At 49.1% G+C, this 18031-nt stretch overlaps 1 protein-coding gene, 1 non-coding gene and 4 pseudogenes across 2 annotated transcripts; 5 read left to right on the top strand and 1 right to left on the bottom strand.

Annotated features, from left to right (window-relative positions):
* Positions 1 to 1789: 1789 nt before the first annotated feature.
* LOC126991577 (uncharacterized) lies at positions 1790 to 4052 on the bottom strand. Its single transcript, XM_050850298.1, has 2 exons — positions 2714 to 4052; positions 1790 to 2643 (listed from the first exon to the last, which is right to left on the bottom strand). Exons 1-2 carry the CDS (start codon positions 4050 to 4052, stop codon positions 1790 to 1792), a joined length of 2193 nt encoding a protein of 730 aa, XP_050706255.1.
* Positions 4053 to 5857: 1805 nt separating this feature from the next.
* On the top strand, positions 5858 to 5981 carry LOC126991587 (5S ribosomal RNA; annotated as a pseudogene).
* Positions 5982 to 6614: 633 nt separating this feature from the next.
* Positions 6615 to 6736, top strand: LOC126991584 (5S ribosomal RNA; annotated as a pseudogene).
* A 2175-nt stretch (positions 6737 to 8911) lies between these two features.
* On the top strand, positions 8912 to 9030 carry LOC126991588 (5S ribosomal RNA; annotated as a pseudogene).
* A 601-nt stretch (positions 9031 to 9631) lies between these two features.
* Positions 9632 to 9746, top strand: LOC126991586 (5S ribosomal RNA; annotated as a pseudogene).
* Positions 9747 to 10352: 606 nt separating this feature from the next.
* On the top strand, positions 10353 to 10471 carry LOC126991582 (5S ribosomal RNA). Its single transcript, XR_007745683.1, has one exon. It is a non-coding gene; the product is annotated as a 5S ribosomal RNA (ribosomal RNA).
* The last annotated feature ends 7560 nt before the right edge of the window (positions 10472 to 18031 follow it).

Genomic DNA, 18031 nt, shown 5'->3' with positions numbered 1-18031 from the left:
TGGCAACGTGGTGCAGGAGCTGACGAACGGCTGGGCTGGCGGCGGACGGCCTGCAGAGTGACGCCGCGCTGACTGGCGGGAGCTCCGCGTGGGGTCCCTGGCAGGGCCCCTGAGCCCTGGCGTCGTGGCGGAGCCGGTGGAAAGCGCAGGAGGGCATGGGGAGCCGTCGGAGCGCTCCCGGGTCCAGCTGGTGCTGGAGTCGGAACGCCTCGTTTCTCTCCTCCGCTGGGCATGCTCGACGGCGTCCAGCGTGGTCCGCCGCTCCTCTCTATTCAGGCCTCCCCGCGCTCAGGGAGGCCTCCAGTGGTCGGTGATGAGGTCGAAGTGTTGTGAGGCCAAGTTCAAGATGCCAGCTGCTGCCCAGGGCTGGGGCGAGGATGAGAAGGCTCCAGTTCGATGGTGGCGTAGCGAGCGCTGGTATCGGTGGACGCGGCCACACTGGTGGGGAACGCCGAGAGGACCTGCAGGGCGTAACCTATGCCGGCCGCTACAGGCGCGAGGACGCGCCACAAAGGCTGTGTGGCGTCACGGGGCTGGGTTGAACGTGGCAGGGCCCGGAGGACTTGAGGCGTCCTTCACCTTTTGAAGGCCGGTCATGGTCAGGTGTCCGCTGCGCAATCTGCCTTCTTTTAATTATTGCGGAAGAACGGTAAATATGTATAATGGAAATAAAATACCAGTGACCTTATATTGATATTGGAGGCCTACCAAGGAAATCTCAGGTCTCAAGCAGGCCTAACCTGCGGTCAGTTTGTCACTCCGTGACGTCACACCAAGGCATTTTGGGGCCGAGACTAACGCCCCTTCCTCGCACTAGGTTGTGGGAGCGAGCTCATTCTCACGAGCGACATCGCCCCTTTCAGGTAAGGAAAGAGCTGTTCACGGTGTTCAGCTCACTTTGGCTATAATACTATAACTGAGACTGGATTCTCACTAGCGACATCGCCCCTTTCAGGTGCGCCAAAGGCAAGCCTGACAGATGGGAAGCTGGGCGTCGTCCAGACCAAGGCCAACATGCAGCAGTAAACACTTTTGAAGCTGCGTTGTGGGGGACTGCCTGTGGCAGGGTGTGTGAAGAGAGGAAGGAAGGAGAGGAGAATGTGTGTCATTCTCAGGGGTAACAATAGATAAGCGCAAACACTCACTAGTTTTAGTTAGGACTTAATTAAGGTGTGGAATGGTGGAGTCTGTGTTTCCCCGTGTGGGTGGAAACAGTTATTATGTGGGTGCTACTTATTGCCATGTGTGGTGTTAATGTTAACCTGTGTTCATGGTATTTACAAATGTAATTAGTGATGTAAGATACGTAAGTTAACCTCTAATAAGTGGACCCTGTCCTATGACCCTTAGTTCACCATCAGAATCTCTAAACAATAATTACCTCAAGTGTTACCTATATTATTTGGACAGGTGATGATCCTGTATGCGATAATGGTGCCTTATAAGACTGGGTGAATAAACTACTAATTTTACTCTGTGGTTTAAATGATCAATAATTCTTTGGGGTATGTATCCAGAATTAATTGCATTCGACACTTGTAATCATTGGATAGACAAACACTGAATAAACTTAAGTCCGTATATTCTATGGAAAGTAACAGAGAGAGAACTAGTACGTGCGTACGCGATACAGAGACGGGGTGAACTGGCCCCTGAGGCACTGCCAGCCTCTGAGGGTCGACAATGGTCAAAACCGCTGACACCACGGGATTAGTGTTGCCCCAGGCAAGGTGCCTATATTCAGAACTAACATTACCCACATCTCCCTCCCCCCTTCACGCTCATAGTCCTAGTCTTGAGCGGGTGCCTTGGCTCTGAGCCGCTCCGAGCGACGGGGCACAGGGAGGTGAGGTGAGTCCGGGCGTGGAGGAGACTCGTCCGCGGCCGGGGTGTCGACTGCAGGGGGCGAAACCGGCGGAAGAAAACGGCGGTTCCTCCACAAGATGCGGCCGCTCGGCATCCGGACGTGATAGGCCCTAGACCGGCTGGCGCCCATTACCGTGCCCACCTTGTCCCAACGCTGCGTGGTTGGGTCCTGGATGCGCACGAGAGCACCTATCTTCAGCGGCTGAAGCGGGCGGGCATGGGCGTCATACCGGGCCATGGCATCTCGGGCACGGGTAGCGGCGCGGCGGTCACAGCTCTCGGCTCTGGCCTGCCACTCCTTCGCGAAGGCTTTGGCATGGGCAGGGACACAGGAACGGAGAGGACAGCCGTACAAGACCTGGGCCGGGGAGTGGCGCGTGGAATTCGGTGTGTTATGCAGCTCCAGAAGGCCTTTGTCGAACGCCTCACAGTCGATGTTACCGGACGGCGCCACCTTCAGGATGAGGTGTTTAACTGCTTTCACTGCAGCCTCGGCGTGTCCGTTCGACTGTGGGTAGTTGGGCGATGACACGTTGTGGCGGACCCCCCAACGCTCCAGGAATTCCGCGAGCTCCCGGCTGGTGAACTGAGGGCCTCCATCCGTCCTCAGACGCACAGGAACACCCAGATCACGGAAGAGGCGCGGGAAGTAGCGGTGGCGGCAGACGTCGTGTCGGAGCCGCAGGTGACCACCACAGGCCAGCCAGAGAGTCGGTCGACGACGACTAGGAAGTGTTTCCCTGCCGCGGTGAAGAAGTCGGCCGACACTCGAAGGGCCTGGTGGGGTTGTCGTCGCACAACAAGTGCTCCTGCTGCTGGCTAGGTAGCATAACCTGGCACGGCTCACAGGCGCGGACAGTGCTGACGATGTCTGCGTCTATGCCGGGCCAATACACGGCCTGACGAGCGCGGCGCTTGGTGGCTTCGGCCCCGCGATGACTATCATGAAGGTGGGACAGGACACGGCGACGAAGGGCTGCAGGGACGACCACACGAGCACCATACAAGACGAGGTCCCCATCTGGGTAGAGGTCCTCCCGGAACTTCCAGTACGGGCGGAGGGCGTTGTGGAGGTCAAAGCGGTCGCGAGGAAACCCGGTCCGTACCTTCTCCAGGAGCTTGGTGTAGGAGGGGTCGTCGCGGGCCGCCTTCCGCAACTCCTCGAGTGCCAGATCCTCGTCAGGAGCTGACGAAGGCTGGGGGTGAGCGTGGGAGTGTACGGCCTGCAGAGTGACGCCGGTGCTGAGGGAGAGGCTGGCATTCGTGCCGAGCATCTCGTCTTCCGGCGTCGGGCGGCTGACGGGAGAGCGGGAAAGGGCATCGGGGATGCAGAGGTCCTTGCCCGCACGCCACACCGCTGTGAAGATGAACGCCGAGGTTTTCTCCTTCAGCCGCTGGTGGCGGGGATTCTCGACGGCGTCCAGCGTGTAGCTATTCAGGATCGGGACCAAGGGTCTGTGGTCGGTGATGAGGTCGAAGTGTTGTAGGCCAATCAGGTAAAACTTGCACTTTGACATGGCCCATACCACTGCCAGTAGCTCCATCTCGATGGTGGCGTAGCGAATCTCGGTATCGGTGAGGAATCGCGAGCCACACTGGACCAGGCGGAACTTTCCTCCTCCGTGGTCCTGCAGGAGGGCGTAACCTACGCCGTACAGGCGCGAGGCATCTGTCTGCAGGGTGGTGGGGAGGGCTGGGTTGAACGTGGCAAGGACCAGAGGACTTGACAGGGCCTCCTTCACCTTTTTGAAGGCCTGGTCATGGTCAGGTGTCCACGTGAACGTCCTTTTCGGGCTCATCAGGGGACGAAGAGGTAAGGCGGCGGCGGTGATGTCGGGAGAGAACTCTGCCAGCTGGTTCACCAATCCCATGAAGGACGTCAGATTGGCAGGCGTGGCGAAGTCTGCTATAGCTCGCACTTTCTCCGGGTCGGCCGCAATACCGTCCCCTGAGAGCCGGTAACCGCAGAAGGACACAGCTGGAGCAGCCACGACAAACTTCTCGGCGTTGAGAGTGATGCCGTGCGTCCTGCACCGAGACAGTACCTCATCAATGCTGCGGAGGTGCGTGAGGAAGTCTTTGTCGGAGAGCAGCACGTCGTCCACTACCTTCACACGGTTGGTCACGCCTTGGAGTGCCGTGTCGCCGCGTAAACAGAAGGCGTCGCCCGTGGCGGCGAAACCCATGGGGCCTCGACAATAGCGAAAACGTCCGTAAGGCGTGATGAAAGTGGTGAGTGGCTGATCCTCCTCTGCCAGCGGAATCTGTCAGTAACCACAAAGGGCGTCGACCGTCGTGAAGAACCGCTCCTCCGGGTCCACGCTCTGTATTGCTGTGAAGGGCGTGGGCGAAGGGTGGGCTGGACGGGACACCTGGCTCTTTAGCTTCGACAAGTCGGTGGTAATGCGGACGCCACCGTTAGGCTTGGCCACAGCCACTAAGGGGTGACACCAAGGGGATGGGTCGTCGCCCGTGGGGGCAATGACGCCTTGAGTCACCATAGAATCCAGTTCTTGGTTGACTGCATTCCTGAAGGCGAGAGGGATGACCCTTGGAGTGTGTATGGCGAACGGCCGCGCGTCCTCCCGCAGGTGGATTCTCATCGGGGGACCCACCATCGCCTTCAATGGCGCGGTCCTTAAGGCCTCCTTCGCCACCAGCACGCCCGAGTACTCCTTCAGGAAGTACTCCTTAGCTTCCGACGGGGACGTGTGGATATGGAGGGCGTGTGTGTGCTGGCTCGGGTGAGGTGCGGAGGCCGCTGCGTGGCCTTGGGTGGCGGCGCGCGGTGCGGTGCTGCCCCGCGCCTCGCTTACCTGGGCGGCGGCCGCGGCGGGCCGGGCGGCTGGTATCTGCCTCGGGAAGTCGGCGGGAGCCACACCCAGCGCCTTGCAGTGCTCCCACGAGAGCAGAGGCGTGGTAAGAGAGGACTGCACGTAGATCCAGCCTTCACACGACCTATCGCCGTACGTGAGCTCTACTTGGAAGGAGCCCACCACGGCTTGCATCTGTGAGCCGTCCGCGTTGTAATAGTTGATGGCGGGGGGCGGTTGCAAGTCGCGTTGGTGGAGGCCTAAGCCCTTGAGGTGCTGAAGGCCTATCACCGTAACATCAGCGCCGGTGTCGGGTATCACGTCAATCCGGCCAGACGTGTCGCCCTGGGTGACAGCGACGCGGATGGTGGGGGAAGGTTGGGCCCTGGGGCGCGTGTTGGAGTCCACTCCCCGGACGTGGCCCGCACGCTCCTCGGAGTGGCGCGGGGCCGTGTCGGGTGGCTGCGTCCGAACCACGCCAAGGGAAGAACCCTTCCTCGGTTAGGGTTTTTTGGGCTTGTTAAGGCTGCAGAATCGGTCGTTGTGCCCCACGCAAAGACACACGCCGCATTGAACCCCTTTGGCGGAACACCTAACGGTGTACATCCTGTGGCCCTCGCGGCCACAACCGTGACAGGGTGCCGCGGCGGCTGGGCACGGCTTGGAGCCGTGCTGCGTGCCACAGCTGCTGCAGGCTGTTCTGAAGGGGGGCGTGGATGTTTTGGCACCAGCTTTCTCCGCGTAGGCCGCCTTCTTACCCTTCTTGTACTGTGAGACGCCTCTCACGGCAGTGGACGGGGTCTCTATTTCAGAGTACGTAACTCCGGTGCCCTCATACGACCGACATTTCGTCACAGTCTCTTGAAGCGTGCGGGAGGCGTCTTTGGTGATAAGCTCTCGCCTCAACTCCCCGTTGCGAACTCCCATCAACAAAGCATGCTTCATCCCAGCGCTGGCATGTGAGTTTACCTGCGTTACCTGGCTCAAATGCGCAAAACAGCAAGCAAACCTTCACTACTTCACCCGGTCCAAGCACGCTGGCGTTTACTTGTGTCACCTGGCTCCAATCATCAGGACCGGCAACATGACCTTCACTACGCTAGCCCGGTCAGCGAAAACGCGCGTGGCATGTGATTGCCTGTGTTACCTGCCTCAAGATGAAAGCCAGGTCATTTTCGTCAAGCGGCCACACCACGTTGAAAACACCGCTTCTCGTCCACGATCAGCAAAAGTTAAGCGACGTTGGGTCTGGAAAAGTACTTGGATGGGTGACCTCCTGGGACACACCAGTTTCTGTTGGCATCCCTCACTTTGTTAATTTCTCTTAACTTTTCCTTTTGCGGTCCTGGTGACTCTTTTTCTTTTCATATAGCTTTCGGCCTTTCGTTATGTTTTCTGTTTTTTTCTTTCGTTTTGCACCCTCTTCTTTTCTTTTCCTTTAGCTTTTAGTCTTTCTTTTGCATTCTACTCTTTTACTTTTCATCTAGGTCTTAGCCTTTCACTTTTGCATCCCCTGTTTTCGTTTTGGCCCCAGCTTTTGGAGTTTTCGTTTTGCTGCATTTCTTTTCCTTAATCATTTCGTTTTCTGTCCTTTTTTTCTTTTCATTTAAGCTCCAGCCTTTCGTTTACTAACTTTATGTTGACTGCTTAGTAATTTACGTAACTTTTATTTATTTATTCATTCATTTGTTTATTTTTACTTCACCCGGGGTCCCAGCGCTGGCATGTGTTTACCTGTATTACCTGGCTCAAACATAAAGCTTAACAACAAACCTTCACTACCCACCCGGTCCAAGCAGCGTTTACTTGTGTCACCTGGCTCAATCATCAGACAACCAACAAGCCTTCCACTTTCACTTCTTGCCCGTGTCAGAAACGCTGGCATGTGATTACCTGTGTACCTGCCTCAAAGATGAAAGCCAGGTCATTTTTTCGTCCAACAGCCACACCACGTTGAAAGCACCGCTTCTCGTCCGATCCCAGCAAAGTTAAGCGACGTTGGGTCTAAGAAAGTACTTGGATGGGTGACCTCCTGGGAACACCAGTTTCTGTTGGCATCCTCACTTTATTTAATTTCTCTTAACTTTTCCACTTTGCGGTCCTGGTGACTCTTTTTCTTTTCATATATAGCTTTCGGCCTTTCGTTATGTTTTTCTATTTTTTTTTCTTTCACGTTTGCACCCTCTTCTTTCTTTTCCTTTGGCTTTTGACCGTACTTTCTTTTGCATTCCTCTTTACTTTTCATCTAGGTCTTCCAGCCTTTCGCTTTTTGCATCCCTGTATTTTCATTTTATTTAGCTTTTGGAGTTTTCGTTTTTGCTTTCCATTTCTTTTCCTTAATCATTTCGTTTTCTGTCCTTTTTTTCTTTTCATTTAAACTCAGTACTTTCGTTTTAAACGTATGTTGACGCTGGTTTACGTAACTTTATTTATTTATTCATTCATTTTGTTTATTTTTACTTCCTGCCCAGGGGTCCCAGCATGGCTTTAGCATGTGTTTACCTGTGTTACCTGGCTCAAACAAAACAACTTAACAGAAACCTTCACTTTCTTCACCCGGTCAAGCGCTGGCGTTTACTTGTGTCACCTGGCTCAATCATCAGGACAGCTTAACAAACCTTCACTACTTCTAACTTGGTCAAACTTTGGCATAGTGATTACCGTGTTTACCTGCCTCCAAAGATGAAAGCCAAGGTCATTTTCGTCAACAGCCACACCACGCATTGAAAACACCGCTTCTCGTCCGATCAGCATAAGTTAAGCGACGTTTAGGTCTGGAAGAAGTACTTGGTGGGTGACCTCCTGGGAACACCAGTTTCTGTTCAGCATCCCTCACTTTATTTAATTTTCTCTTAACTTTTTTCACTTTGCGGTCCTGGTGTCTTTTCTTTTCATATAGCTTTCGACGCCTTTCGTTATGCTCTTTTCTATTTTTTTCTTTCGTTTTGCACCCTCTTTTTTCTTTTTCCTTTAGCTTTTAGTCCTTTCTTTTGCATTCCTCTTCCGCACTTTTCATCTGGGTCTTAGCCTTTTAACTTTTGCATCCTGTATTTCGTTTTTATTTTAGCTTTGGAGGTTCGTTTGCTGCACCATTTACTTTTCCTTAATCATTTCGTTTTCATCCTTTTTTTTCTTTTCATTTTAGCTCAGCGCCTTTCGTTTTAAACATCAATGACGCTAGTTTTTGTAACTTTATTTGTTTATTCATTCATTTGTTTATTTTACTTCACCAGGGTCCCAGCGCTGGCATGTGTTTACACTGTGTTACCTGGCTCAAACGCATAGAAGGCAACTTAACAAACCTTCACTACCTTCACCCGGTCCAAGCGCTGGCGTTTACTTGTGTCATACTTTGGCTCCAATCATCAGGACCAACTTAACAATACCACTACTTCGCCCGGTCAGAAACGCTGGCATGTGATTACCTGTGTTACTACCTGCCTCCAAAGATGAAAGCCAGGTCATTTTTCGTCCCAGCAGCCACCACACCGTTAGAAAACACCGCTTCTCGTCCGATCAGCAAGAGATTAAGCGACAATTGGGTCTGGAAAACTTAACGGATGGGTGACCTCCTGAGAACCTCTCCAGTTTCTGTTGGCATCCCCTCACTTTGTTTAATTTCTCTTAACTTTTCCTTTGCGGTCCTGGTTGACTCTTTTGCTTTTCATATATTTCAGCCTTTCGTTATATATTTCTACATTTTTTTTCTTTCGTTTTGCACCCCCTCTTCTTTTCTTTTCCTTTAGCTTTAGTCTTTCTTTTGCATTTCCTCTTTTGCTTTTCATCTAGGTCCTTTCGCTTTGCATCCCTGTTTTCGTTTTATTTAACTTTTGGAGTTTCGTTTTGCACCATTTCTTTTCCTTAATCATTTCTCGTTTTCACCATCCTTTTTCTCTTTCATTTAAAGCTCAGCCCTTTCGTTTTAAACGTATGTTGGCGCTTTGGTTACGTAACTTTATTTTGATTTATTCGATCATTTGTTTATTTTTTGCTTCACCAGGGTCCCAGCGCTCCAGCATGTGTTTACCTGTGTTACGCCTGGCTCAAACATAGAAGAAACAACAACAAGCCTTCACTATTCACCCGTTAGCGCGCTGGCGTTTACTTGTGTCACCTGGCTCAATCAATGTCAGGACCAACCTTTTCAAACCTTCACTACTTCCGCCCGGTCAGAAACGCTGGCATGTAGATTACCTGTATTACCTGCCTCAAAAGATGGCCAGGTCATTTTCGTCAGCAGCCACACCATTGAAAACACCACTTCTCGTCCACGATCAGCAAAGTTAAGCGACGTTGGGTCTGGAAAGTACTAGGATGGGTGACCTCCTGGGAACACCAGTTTCTATTGGCATCCCTCACTTTATTTAATTTCTCTTAACTTTTCACTTTGCGGTCCTGGTGACTCTTTTCTTTTCATATAGCTTTCGGCCTTTCGTTATGTTTTCTATTTTTTTTCTTTCGTTTTGCACCCCTCTTCTTTTCTTTTCCTTTAGCTTTTAGTCTTTCTTTTGCATTCCTCTTTACTTTTCATCTAGGTCTTAGCCTTTCGCTTTGCATCCCTGTTTTCGTTTTATTTAGCTTTTGGAGTTTCGTTTTGCACCATTTCTTTTCCTTAATCATTTCGTTTCTGTCCTTTTTTTCTTTTCATTGCTCAGCCTTTCGTTTAAAACATGTTGACGCTGGTTACGTAACTTTATTTATTTATTCATTCATTTGTTTATTTTTACTTCACCAGGGTCCCAGCGCTGGCATGTGTTTACCTGTGTTACCTGGCTCAAACATAAAACAACAACAAACCTTCACTACTTCACCCGGTCAAGCGCTGGCGTTTGCTTGTGTCACCTGGCTCAATCATCAGGACCAACAACAAACCTTCACTACTTCGCCGGTCAGAAACGCTGGCATGTGATTACCTGTGTTACCTGCCTCAAGATGAAAGCCAGGTCATTTTCGTCAACAGCCACACCACGTTAACACCGCTTCTCGTCCGATCAGCAAAGTTAAGCGACGTTGGGTCTGGAAAGTACTTGGATGGGTGACCTCCTGGAACACCAGTTTCTGTTGGCATCCCTCTTTTATTTAATTTCTCTTAACTTTTCACTTTGCGGTCCTGGTGACTCTTTTCTTTTCATATAGCTTTCGGCCTTTCGTTATGTTTTCCTATTTTTTTTCTTTCGTTTTGCACCCTCTTCTTTTCTTTTCCTTTAGCTTTTAGTCTTTCTTTTGCATTCCTCTTTCTTTTCATCTGGTCTTAGCCTTTCCTTTGCATCCCTGTTTTCATTTTATTTAGCTTTTGGAGTTTCGTTTTGCCATTTCTTTTCATAATCATTTCGTTTTCTGTCCTTTTTTCTTTTCATTTAGCTCAGCCTTTCGTTTTAAACTTATGTTGACGCTGGTTACGTAACTTTATTTATTTATTCATTCATTTGTTTATTTTTACTTCACCAGGGTCCCAGCGCTGGCATGTGTTTACCTGTGTTACCTGGCTCAAACATAAGAAGCAACAACAAACCTTCACTACTTCACCGGTCCAAGCGCTGGCGTTTACTTGTGTCACCTGGCTCAATCATCAGGACCAACTTAACAAACCTTCACTACTTCGCCCGGTCGAAACGCTGGCATGTGATTACCTGTGTTACCTGCCTCAAAGATGAAAGCCAGTTCACCTTTCTCGTCAACGGCCACACCACGTTGAAAACACCGCTTCTCGTCCGATCAGCGAAGTTAAGCGACGTTGGATCTGAATAGTACTTGGATGGGTGACCGCCTGGGAACACCAGATGCTGTTAGCATCTGTCTTTTATTTAATTTCTCTTAACTTTTCACTTTGCGGTCCTGGTGACTCTTTTCTTTTCATATAGCTTTCGGCCTTTAGTTATGTTTTCTAATTTTTTTCTTTTCAATTTAATTTTTAGCCTGTCGTTTTGCACCCCTCTTCTTTTCTTTTCCTTTAGCTTTTAGCCTTTCTTTTGCATTCCTCTTTTCTTTTCATCTAGGGCTTGGCCTTTCGCTTTGCATCCCTCTTTTCGTTTTATTTAGCTTTTGAACTTTCGTTTTACCATTTCTTTTCATTAAGTTTCGTTTTCCTTCCTTTTTTTTTTCCTTTGCTCAGCCTTTCGTTTCGAAAATTTTGACGCTGGTTACGTAACTTTATTTTTATTTTTTTCTTCCAATGACCGTTTGGCACAGCATACAAGGAGAAACAATTAACAACAGGCACAAGCCTTAGTCCTTAGAGGCCGTGGTCCCATGGCCTAATTACGCCCTAAATCACTGAATAATTTTTTTTTTTTTGTGTGTGTTTAGTTCAGTTTTGTGCCATGAAATGTGTATCATAATAACTCTTCCTGGCAAATTCATGCCGTACATTTCCTGGAGGTTGAAGGAAACTAACAAACCTTCATAACTTCACCGGGGTCCCAGCGCTGGCATGTGTTTACCTGTGTTACCTGGCTCAAACATCAGGATATACTTAACAAACCTTCACTACTTTACCCGGTCCAAGCGCTGGCATGTGTTTACCTGTGTTACCTGGCTCAAACATCAGGATATACTTAACAAACCTTCACTACTTTACCCGGTCCAAGCGCTGGCATGTGTTTACCTGTGTTACCTGGCTCAAACATCAGGACCAACTTAACAAACCTTCACTACTTTACCCGGTCCAAGCGCTGGCATGTGTTTACCTGTGTTACCTGCTTCAAACATCAGGACCAACTTAACAAACCTTCACTACTTTACTCGGTCAAAGCGCTGGCATGTGTTTACCTGTGTCACCTGGCTCAAACATCAGGACCAACAACAAACCTTCACTACTTCACCCGGTCCAAGCGCTGGCATGTGTTTACCTGTGTTATCTGCCTCAAAAATCAAAGCCAATTCCTTTCTAGCAACGGCCACCACGTTGAATAAACCGATTCTCGTCCTTTCAGCGACGTTAAGCGACGTTGGATGTGGGTAGTACTTGGATGGGTGACCGCCTGGAAACAACAGTTGCTGTTGGCATCCCTCTTTTTATTTAATTTCTCTTAACTTTTCACTTTGCAGTCCTGGTGACTTTTCTTTTCATATAGCTTTCGGCCTTTCGTTATTTTTTTCATTTAATTTTAGCCTTTCGTTTTGCACCCTCTTCTTTTCTTTTCCTTTAGCTTTTAGCCTTTCTTTTGCATTCCTCTTTTCTTTTCAGCTAGGTCTGAGCCTTTCGCTTTGCATCCCTGTTTTCGTTTTGTTTAGCTTTTGGACTTTCGTTTTGCACCATTTCTTTTCATTAAGCATTTCGTTTTCCGTCCCATTTTCTTTTCATTTAGCTCAGCCCTTCATTTTGAAATTTGTGACGTTCGTTACGTAACTTTATTTATTCATTTTTTCTTCCAATGACCTTTTGGCACAGCATACAAGGAGAAATAATTAACAACAGGCACAAGCAATCGATCAGCTTTCCATTTGTCCTTAGAGCCTAATTACCCCCTAAATCACTGAATAAGTTTGTGTGTGTGTGTGTGTGTGTGTGTGTGTGTGTGTGTGTGTGTGTGTGTGTGTGTGTGTGTGTAGTTCAGTTTTGTGCCATGAAAAGTGTATCATAATAACTCTTCCTGGTAAATTCATGACGTACATTTCCTGGAGGTTGAAGGAAACTAATAAACCTTCATTACTTCACCGGGGTCCCAGCGCTGGCATGTGTTTACCTGTGTTACCTGGCTCAAACATCAGGACCAACTTTAAAAACCTTCACTATTTCATCCGGTCCAAGCGCTGGCATGTGTTTACCTGTGTTACCTGGCTGAAACATCAGGACCAACTTAACAAACCTTCACTACTTCACCCGGTCCAAGCGCTGGCATGTGTTTACCTGTGTTACTTGGCTCAAACATCAGGACCAACTTAACAAACGAGAAATGCCGACCGAAACACCTTTGTCATTTACGCAAGGGCAAATTACGTAAAGACAACCCATTCTGAGGAACTGCTTGAGAAATACCGCCGCATGATCAAGCAGTATAAATGTAAAACGGATGCCAGTAACATCATAATCTCAGGAATCCTCCCGAGGGTCGGTGCCGAATCTAGCCTTTACAGTAAGGCCTACAGCACAAACAACAGACTTCAGTCACTTGCTCAAAAGAAAACGTCCTGTTCGCTAACTTGTGTAACAATTTTTACTACGATTCAGACTTGTTCCTTCCTGATGGCATCCACTTAAACCCTGTTGGAGCAGCCCGTTTCGGGAGGCTGCTCTGTGACCAAGTGGCTCTTCGAAAGCCAAAAAACGCGGAGGCGAGAACACCAGCAGCTCCACCGTAAGGGAGTATTCAACCCGCAAAACCCCCGACTCGAATCACATTAAAGATTGCTATGTCAACGCTCGTAGCCTACGTAACAAATTTGAAGACTTAGAAGTCCTCGCAGCTACAAATCATTATCACATCATCAGGTCACAGAATCTTGGTTGAACACTTCAAATAGAGATTTCATTGCTTCTTCCGTCGCTGCTTCTTCTTCCGGCGCTTCTTTTTCTTCTTCCGTCGCTGCTTCTTCTTCCGTCGCTTCTTCTTCTTCTCTCGTCGCTGTTTCTTCTTCTTCCGTCCTGTTTCTTCTTCTTCCGTCGCTTCTTCTTCTTCTTCCGTCGCTGCTTCTTCTTCTTCCGTCCTGCTTCTTCTTCTTCCGTCGCTGTTTCTTCTTCCGTCGCTGCTCCTTCTTCTTCCATCCTGTTTCTTCTTTTCCGTCGCTGCATCTTCTTCTTTCGTCGCTGTTTCTTCTTCTTCCGTCCTGCTTCTTCTTCTTCTTCCGTCGTTGCTTCTTTTCTTCCGTCGCTTCTTCTTCTTCTTTCGTCGCTGTTTCTTCTTCTTCCGTCGTTGCTTCTTCTTCTTCCGTCGCTTCCTCTTCTTCTTCCGTCGCTGCTTCTTCTTCTTCCGTCCTTTCTTCTTCTTCTTTCGTCGTTGTTTCTTCTTCTTCCGTCCTGCTTCTTCTTCTTCCGTCCTGCTTCTTCTTCTTCCGTCGCTGCCTCTTCTTCTTCCATCGCTGCTTCTTCTTCTTTCGTCGCTTCTTCTTCTTCTTCCGTCATGTTTCTTCTTCTTCCGTCACTGTTTCTTCTTCTTCCGTCCTGTTTCTTCTTCTTCCGTCGCTGTTTCTTCTTCTTCCGTCGCTGTTTCTTCTTCTTCCGTCGCTTTCTTCTTCTTCTTCCGTCGCTTCTTCTTCTTCCGTCGCTGTTTCTTCTTCTTCCGTCGCTTCTTCTTCTTCTTCCGTCGCTTCTTCTTCTTCCGTCGCTGTTTCTTCTTTTTCCGTCGCTGCATCTTCTTCTTTCGTCGCTGTTTCTTCTTCTTCCGTCCTTTCTTCTTCTTCTTCCGTCGTTGCTTCTTTTCTTCCGTCCTGCTTCTTCTTCTTCCGTCGCTAATTCTTCTGCTTCCGTCGCTGCTTCGTCTTCTTCCGTCCTTTCTTCTTTTCCGTCGCTTCTTCTTCTTCTTCCGTCGCTGTTTCTTCTTCTTCCGTCGCTGTTTCTTCTTCTTCCGTCCTGCTTCTTCTTCTTCCGTCGCTGCTTCTTCTTCCGTCGCTTCTTCTTCTTCCGTCGCTTCTTCTTCTTCTTCCGTTGCTGTTTCTTCTTCTTCCGTCCTTGCTTCTTCTTCTTCTGTCGCTGTTTCTTCTTCCGTCGCTGCTTCTTCTTCTTCCGTCCTGCTTCTTCTTCTTCTTCCGTCGCTGCTTCTTCTTCTTCCGTCGCTGCTTCTTCTTCTTCATACGAAGCTTCTTCTTCTTCATACCCAGCTTCTTCTTCTTCATCCGTCGCTTCTTCTTCTTCTTCCGTCCTTCTTCTTCTTCTTCTTCCGTCGCTGTTTCTACTTCTTCCGTCGCTGCTTCTTCTTCTTCCTTCGCTTCTTCTTCTTCTTCCTTCGCTTTTTCTTCTTCTTCCGTCGCTTCTTCTTCTTCTTCCGTCGCTGCTTCTTCTTCTTCTTCCGTCGCTGCTTCTTCTTCTTCCGTCGCTGCTTCTTCTTCTTCCGTCGCTGCTTCTTCTTCTTCCGTCGCTGCTTCTTCTTCGTCCGTCCTCTTCTTCTTCTTCCGTCGCTGCCTCTTCTTCTTCCGTAGCTGCTTCTTCTTCTTCCGTCCTTTCTTCTTCTTCTTTCGTCGCTGTTTCTTCTTCTTACGTCCTTTCTTCTTCTTCTTCCGTCGCTTCTTCTTCTTCTTCCGTCCTGCTTCTTCTTCTTCCGTCGCTTCTTCTTCTTCTTTCGTCCTTTCTTCTTCTTCCGTCGCTGTTTCTTCTTCCGTCGCTTCTTCTTCTTCTTCCGTCCTGCTTCTTCTTCTTCCGTTGCTGTTTCTTCTTCTTCCGTCGCTGCTTCTTCTTCTTCTGTCGCTGTTTCTTCTTCTTCCGTCGCTGCTTCTTCTTCTTCCGTCGCTGCTTCTTCTTCTTCTTCCGTCGCTGTTTCTTCTTCTTCCGTCGCTGCTTCTTCTTCTTCAGACGTCGCTTCTTATTCTTCTTCTTCAGTAGCTGCTTCTTCTTCTTCGTCCTTTCTTCTTCTTCTTCCGTTGCTGTTTCTTCTTCTTCCGTTGCTGTTTCTTCTTCTTCCGTTGCAGTTTCTTCTTCTTCCGTCGATGTTTCTTCTTCTTCCGTCGCTGCTTCTTCTTCTTCCGTCGCTTCTTCTTCTTCTTCCGTCGCTGCTTCTTCTTCTTCTTCCGTCGCTGTTTCTTCTTCTTCCGTCGCTGCTTCTTCTTCTTCAGTCGCTGCTTCTTCTTCTTCCGTCGCTGCTTCTTCTTCCGTCCTTCTTCTTCTTCTTCCGTCGCTGTTTCTTCTTCTTCCGTCGCTTCTTCTTCTTCTTCAGTCCTTCTTCTTCTTCTTCCGTCCTTTCTTCTTCTTCTTCCGTTGCTGTTTCTTCTTCTTCCGTCCTTTCTTCTTCTTCTTCTGTCGCTGTTTCTTCTTCTTCCTTCGCTGCTTCTTCTTCTTCCGTCCTTCTTCTTCTTCTTCTTCCGTCCTGCTTCTTCTTCTTCCGTCTTCTTCTTCTCCTTCCGTCGCTGTTTCTTCTTCTTCCGTCGCTGTTTCTTCTTCTTACGTCGCTGCTTCTTCTTCATACGCTGCGTCTTCTTCTTCAGTAGCTGCTTCTTCTTCTTCCGTAGCTGCTTATTCTTCTTTCGTCCTGTTTCTTCTTCTTCCGTCCTTTCTTCTTCTTCTTCCGTCGCTTTCTTCTTCTTCCGTCCTTGCTTCTTCTTCTTCCGTTTCTTCTTCTTCTTCCGTCGCTGCTTCTTATTCTTACGTCGCTGCTTCTTCTTCTTCCGTCGCTGATTCTTCTTCTGTCACTAGTTCTTCTTCTTCCGTCGCTGTTTCTTCTTCTTCCGTCGCTGTTTCTTCTTCTTCCGTCCTTCTTCTTCTTCTTCCGTCGCTGCTTCTTCTTGTTCCGTCGCTGCTTCTTCTTGTTCCGTCGCTGTTTCTTCTTCTTCCGTCGCTTCTTCTTCTTCTTCCGTCCTTCTTCTTCTTTTTCCGTCGTTGCATCTTCTTCTTCCGTTGCTGCTTCTTCTTCTTCCGTCGCTTCTTCTTCTTCCGTCCTTTGCCCTAACATATAAGCCATGGTCAGCATCCCACCCTAACATTTAAGCCAGGGTCAGCATCCCACCCTAACAATTAAGCCAGGGTCAGCATCCCACCCTAACATTGAATCTATGGTCAGGATCCCATCCTAACATTTTAGCCTGGGTCAGCATCCCACCCTAACATTTAAGCCAGGGTCAACATCCCACCCAGATATTTAAGCCAGGGTCAGCATCCCCCCCATACATTTAAGCCAGGGTCAGCATCCAACCTTGACATTTAAGCCAGGGTCAGCATCCCACCCTAACATTTAAGCCAGGGTCAGCATCCCACCCTAACATTTAAGCCAGGGTCAGCGTCCTACCCTAACATTTAAGCCAGGGTCAGCATCCCACCTTTACATTTATGCCAGGGTCAGCATCCTACCCTAACATTTAAGCAAGGGTCAGCATCCCACCTTTACATATAAGCCAGGGTCAGCATCCTACCCTAACATATAAGCCTGGGTCAGCATCCCACCCTTACATATAAGCCAGGGTCAGCATCCCACCTTAACTTATAAGCCAGGGTCATCACCCCACCCTAACATTTAAGCCAAGGTCAGCATCCCACCCTGACATTTAAGCCAGGGTCAGCATCCCACCCTTACATTTAAGCCAGGGTCAGCATCCCACCCTGACATTTAAGCCAGGGTCAGGATCCCACCCTAACATTTAAGCCAGGGACAGCATCCCACCTGACATTTAAGCCAGGGTCAGCATCCTCCTGCCATTCAAGCCAAGTTCAGCATCCACCCTAACATGTAAGCCATGTTCAGCATCCCACCTTACATTTAAGGCAGGGTCTGCATCCCACCCTGACATTTAAGCCAGGGTCAGCATCCCTCCCTGACATTTAAGCCAGGGTCAGCATCACACCCTGACATTTAAGCAGGGTCAGCATCCCACCCTAACATTTAAGCCAGGGTCAGCATCCCACCCTGACATTTAAGCCAGGGTCAGCATCCCTGACATTTAAGCCAGGGTCAGCATCCACCCTCATATTTAAGCCAGGGTCAGCATCCCACACTAACATTTAAGCCAGGGTCAGCATCCCACACTGACATTTAAGCCAGGGTCAGCATCCCACCCTAACATTTAAGCCAGGGTCAGCATCCCACCCTGATATTTAATCCAGGGTAAGCATACCACCATGACATTTAAGCCAGGGTCAGCATCCCACCCTGACATTTAAGCCCGGGTCAGCGTCCCAACCTGACATTTAAGCCAGGTTCAGCATCCCACTCTGACATTTAAGCCAGGGTCAGCATCCCACCATGACATTTAAACCAGGGTCAGCATCCCAACCTGACATTTAAGCCAGGGACAGCATCCCAACCTGACTTTTAAGCCAGGGTCAGCATCCCACTCTGACATTTAAGCCAGGGTCAGCATCCCACTCTGACATTTAAGCCAGGGTCAGCATCTCACACACACACACACACACACACACACACACACACACACACACACACACACACACACACACACACTCTTCCTCTATCTTCCCTTCCTCTCTCTGTTCCTTTTAATTCCTCTCTTCCTCTACCTTCTCCTCCTCTTCTTCCTCTTGCTCATCCCTCTAATCTTCCTTCATTCGTGCGGTCGGTCGGTCAGTCGGTTGGTTGGTCAGTTGGTCGTTTGGTCATTCTATTGGTCGTTTGTTCGGTCGGTCGTTCTGTCGGTCATTCAGTCGTTTGGTTGGTTCATCGTTTGGTCGGTCGGTCGGTTGGACTTTCTTTCATTCATTCGGTCAGCCGGTCGAGCATTCATTCGATCAGTCGGTCATTCGGTCGGTCGGTTATTGG

This window comes from Eriocheir sinensis, unplaced genomic scaffold, assembly GCF_024679095.1.
Source record: "Eriocheir sinensis breed Jianghai 21 unplaced genomic scaffold, ASM2467909v1 Scaffold301, whole genome shotgun sequence".
Taxonomy (NCBI): Eukaryota; Metazoa; Arthropoda; class Malacostraca; order Decapoda; family Varunidae; genus Eriocheir; species Eriocheir sinensis.
Note: the sequence above shows the minus strand (reverse complement) of the source record. Positions and strands in the feature narration are given on the sequence as shown.

What these genes read in the sequence shown, in the direction of transcription:
- LOC126991577 (XM_050850298.1), bottom strand. Translation starts at nt 4,052, where the DNA reads ATGGGTTTCGCCGCCACGGGCGACGCCTTCTGTTTACGCGGCGACACG. An exon ending in CGTCAGCACTGTCCGCGCCT is followed by an intron (nt 2,644 to 2,713) that starts GTGAGCCGTGCC and finishes CAACCCCACCAG; the next exon opens with GCCCTTCGAGTGTCGGCCGA.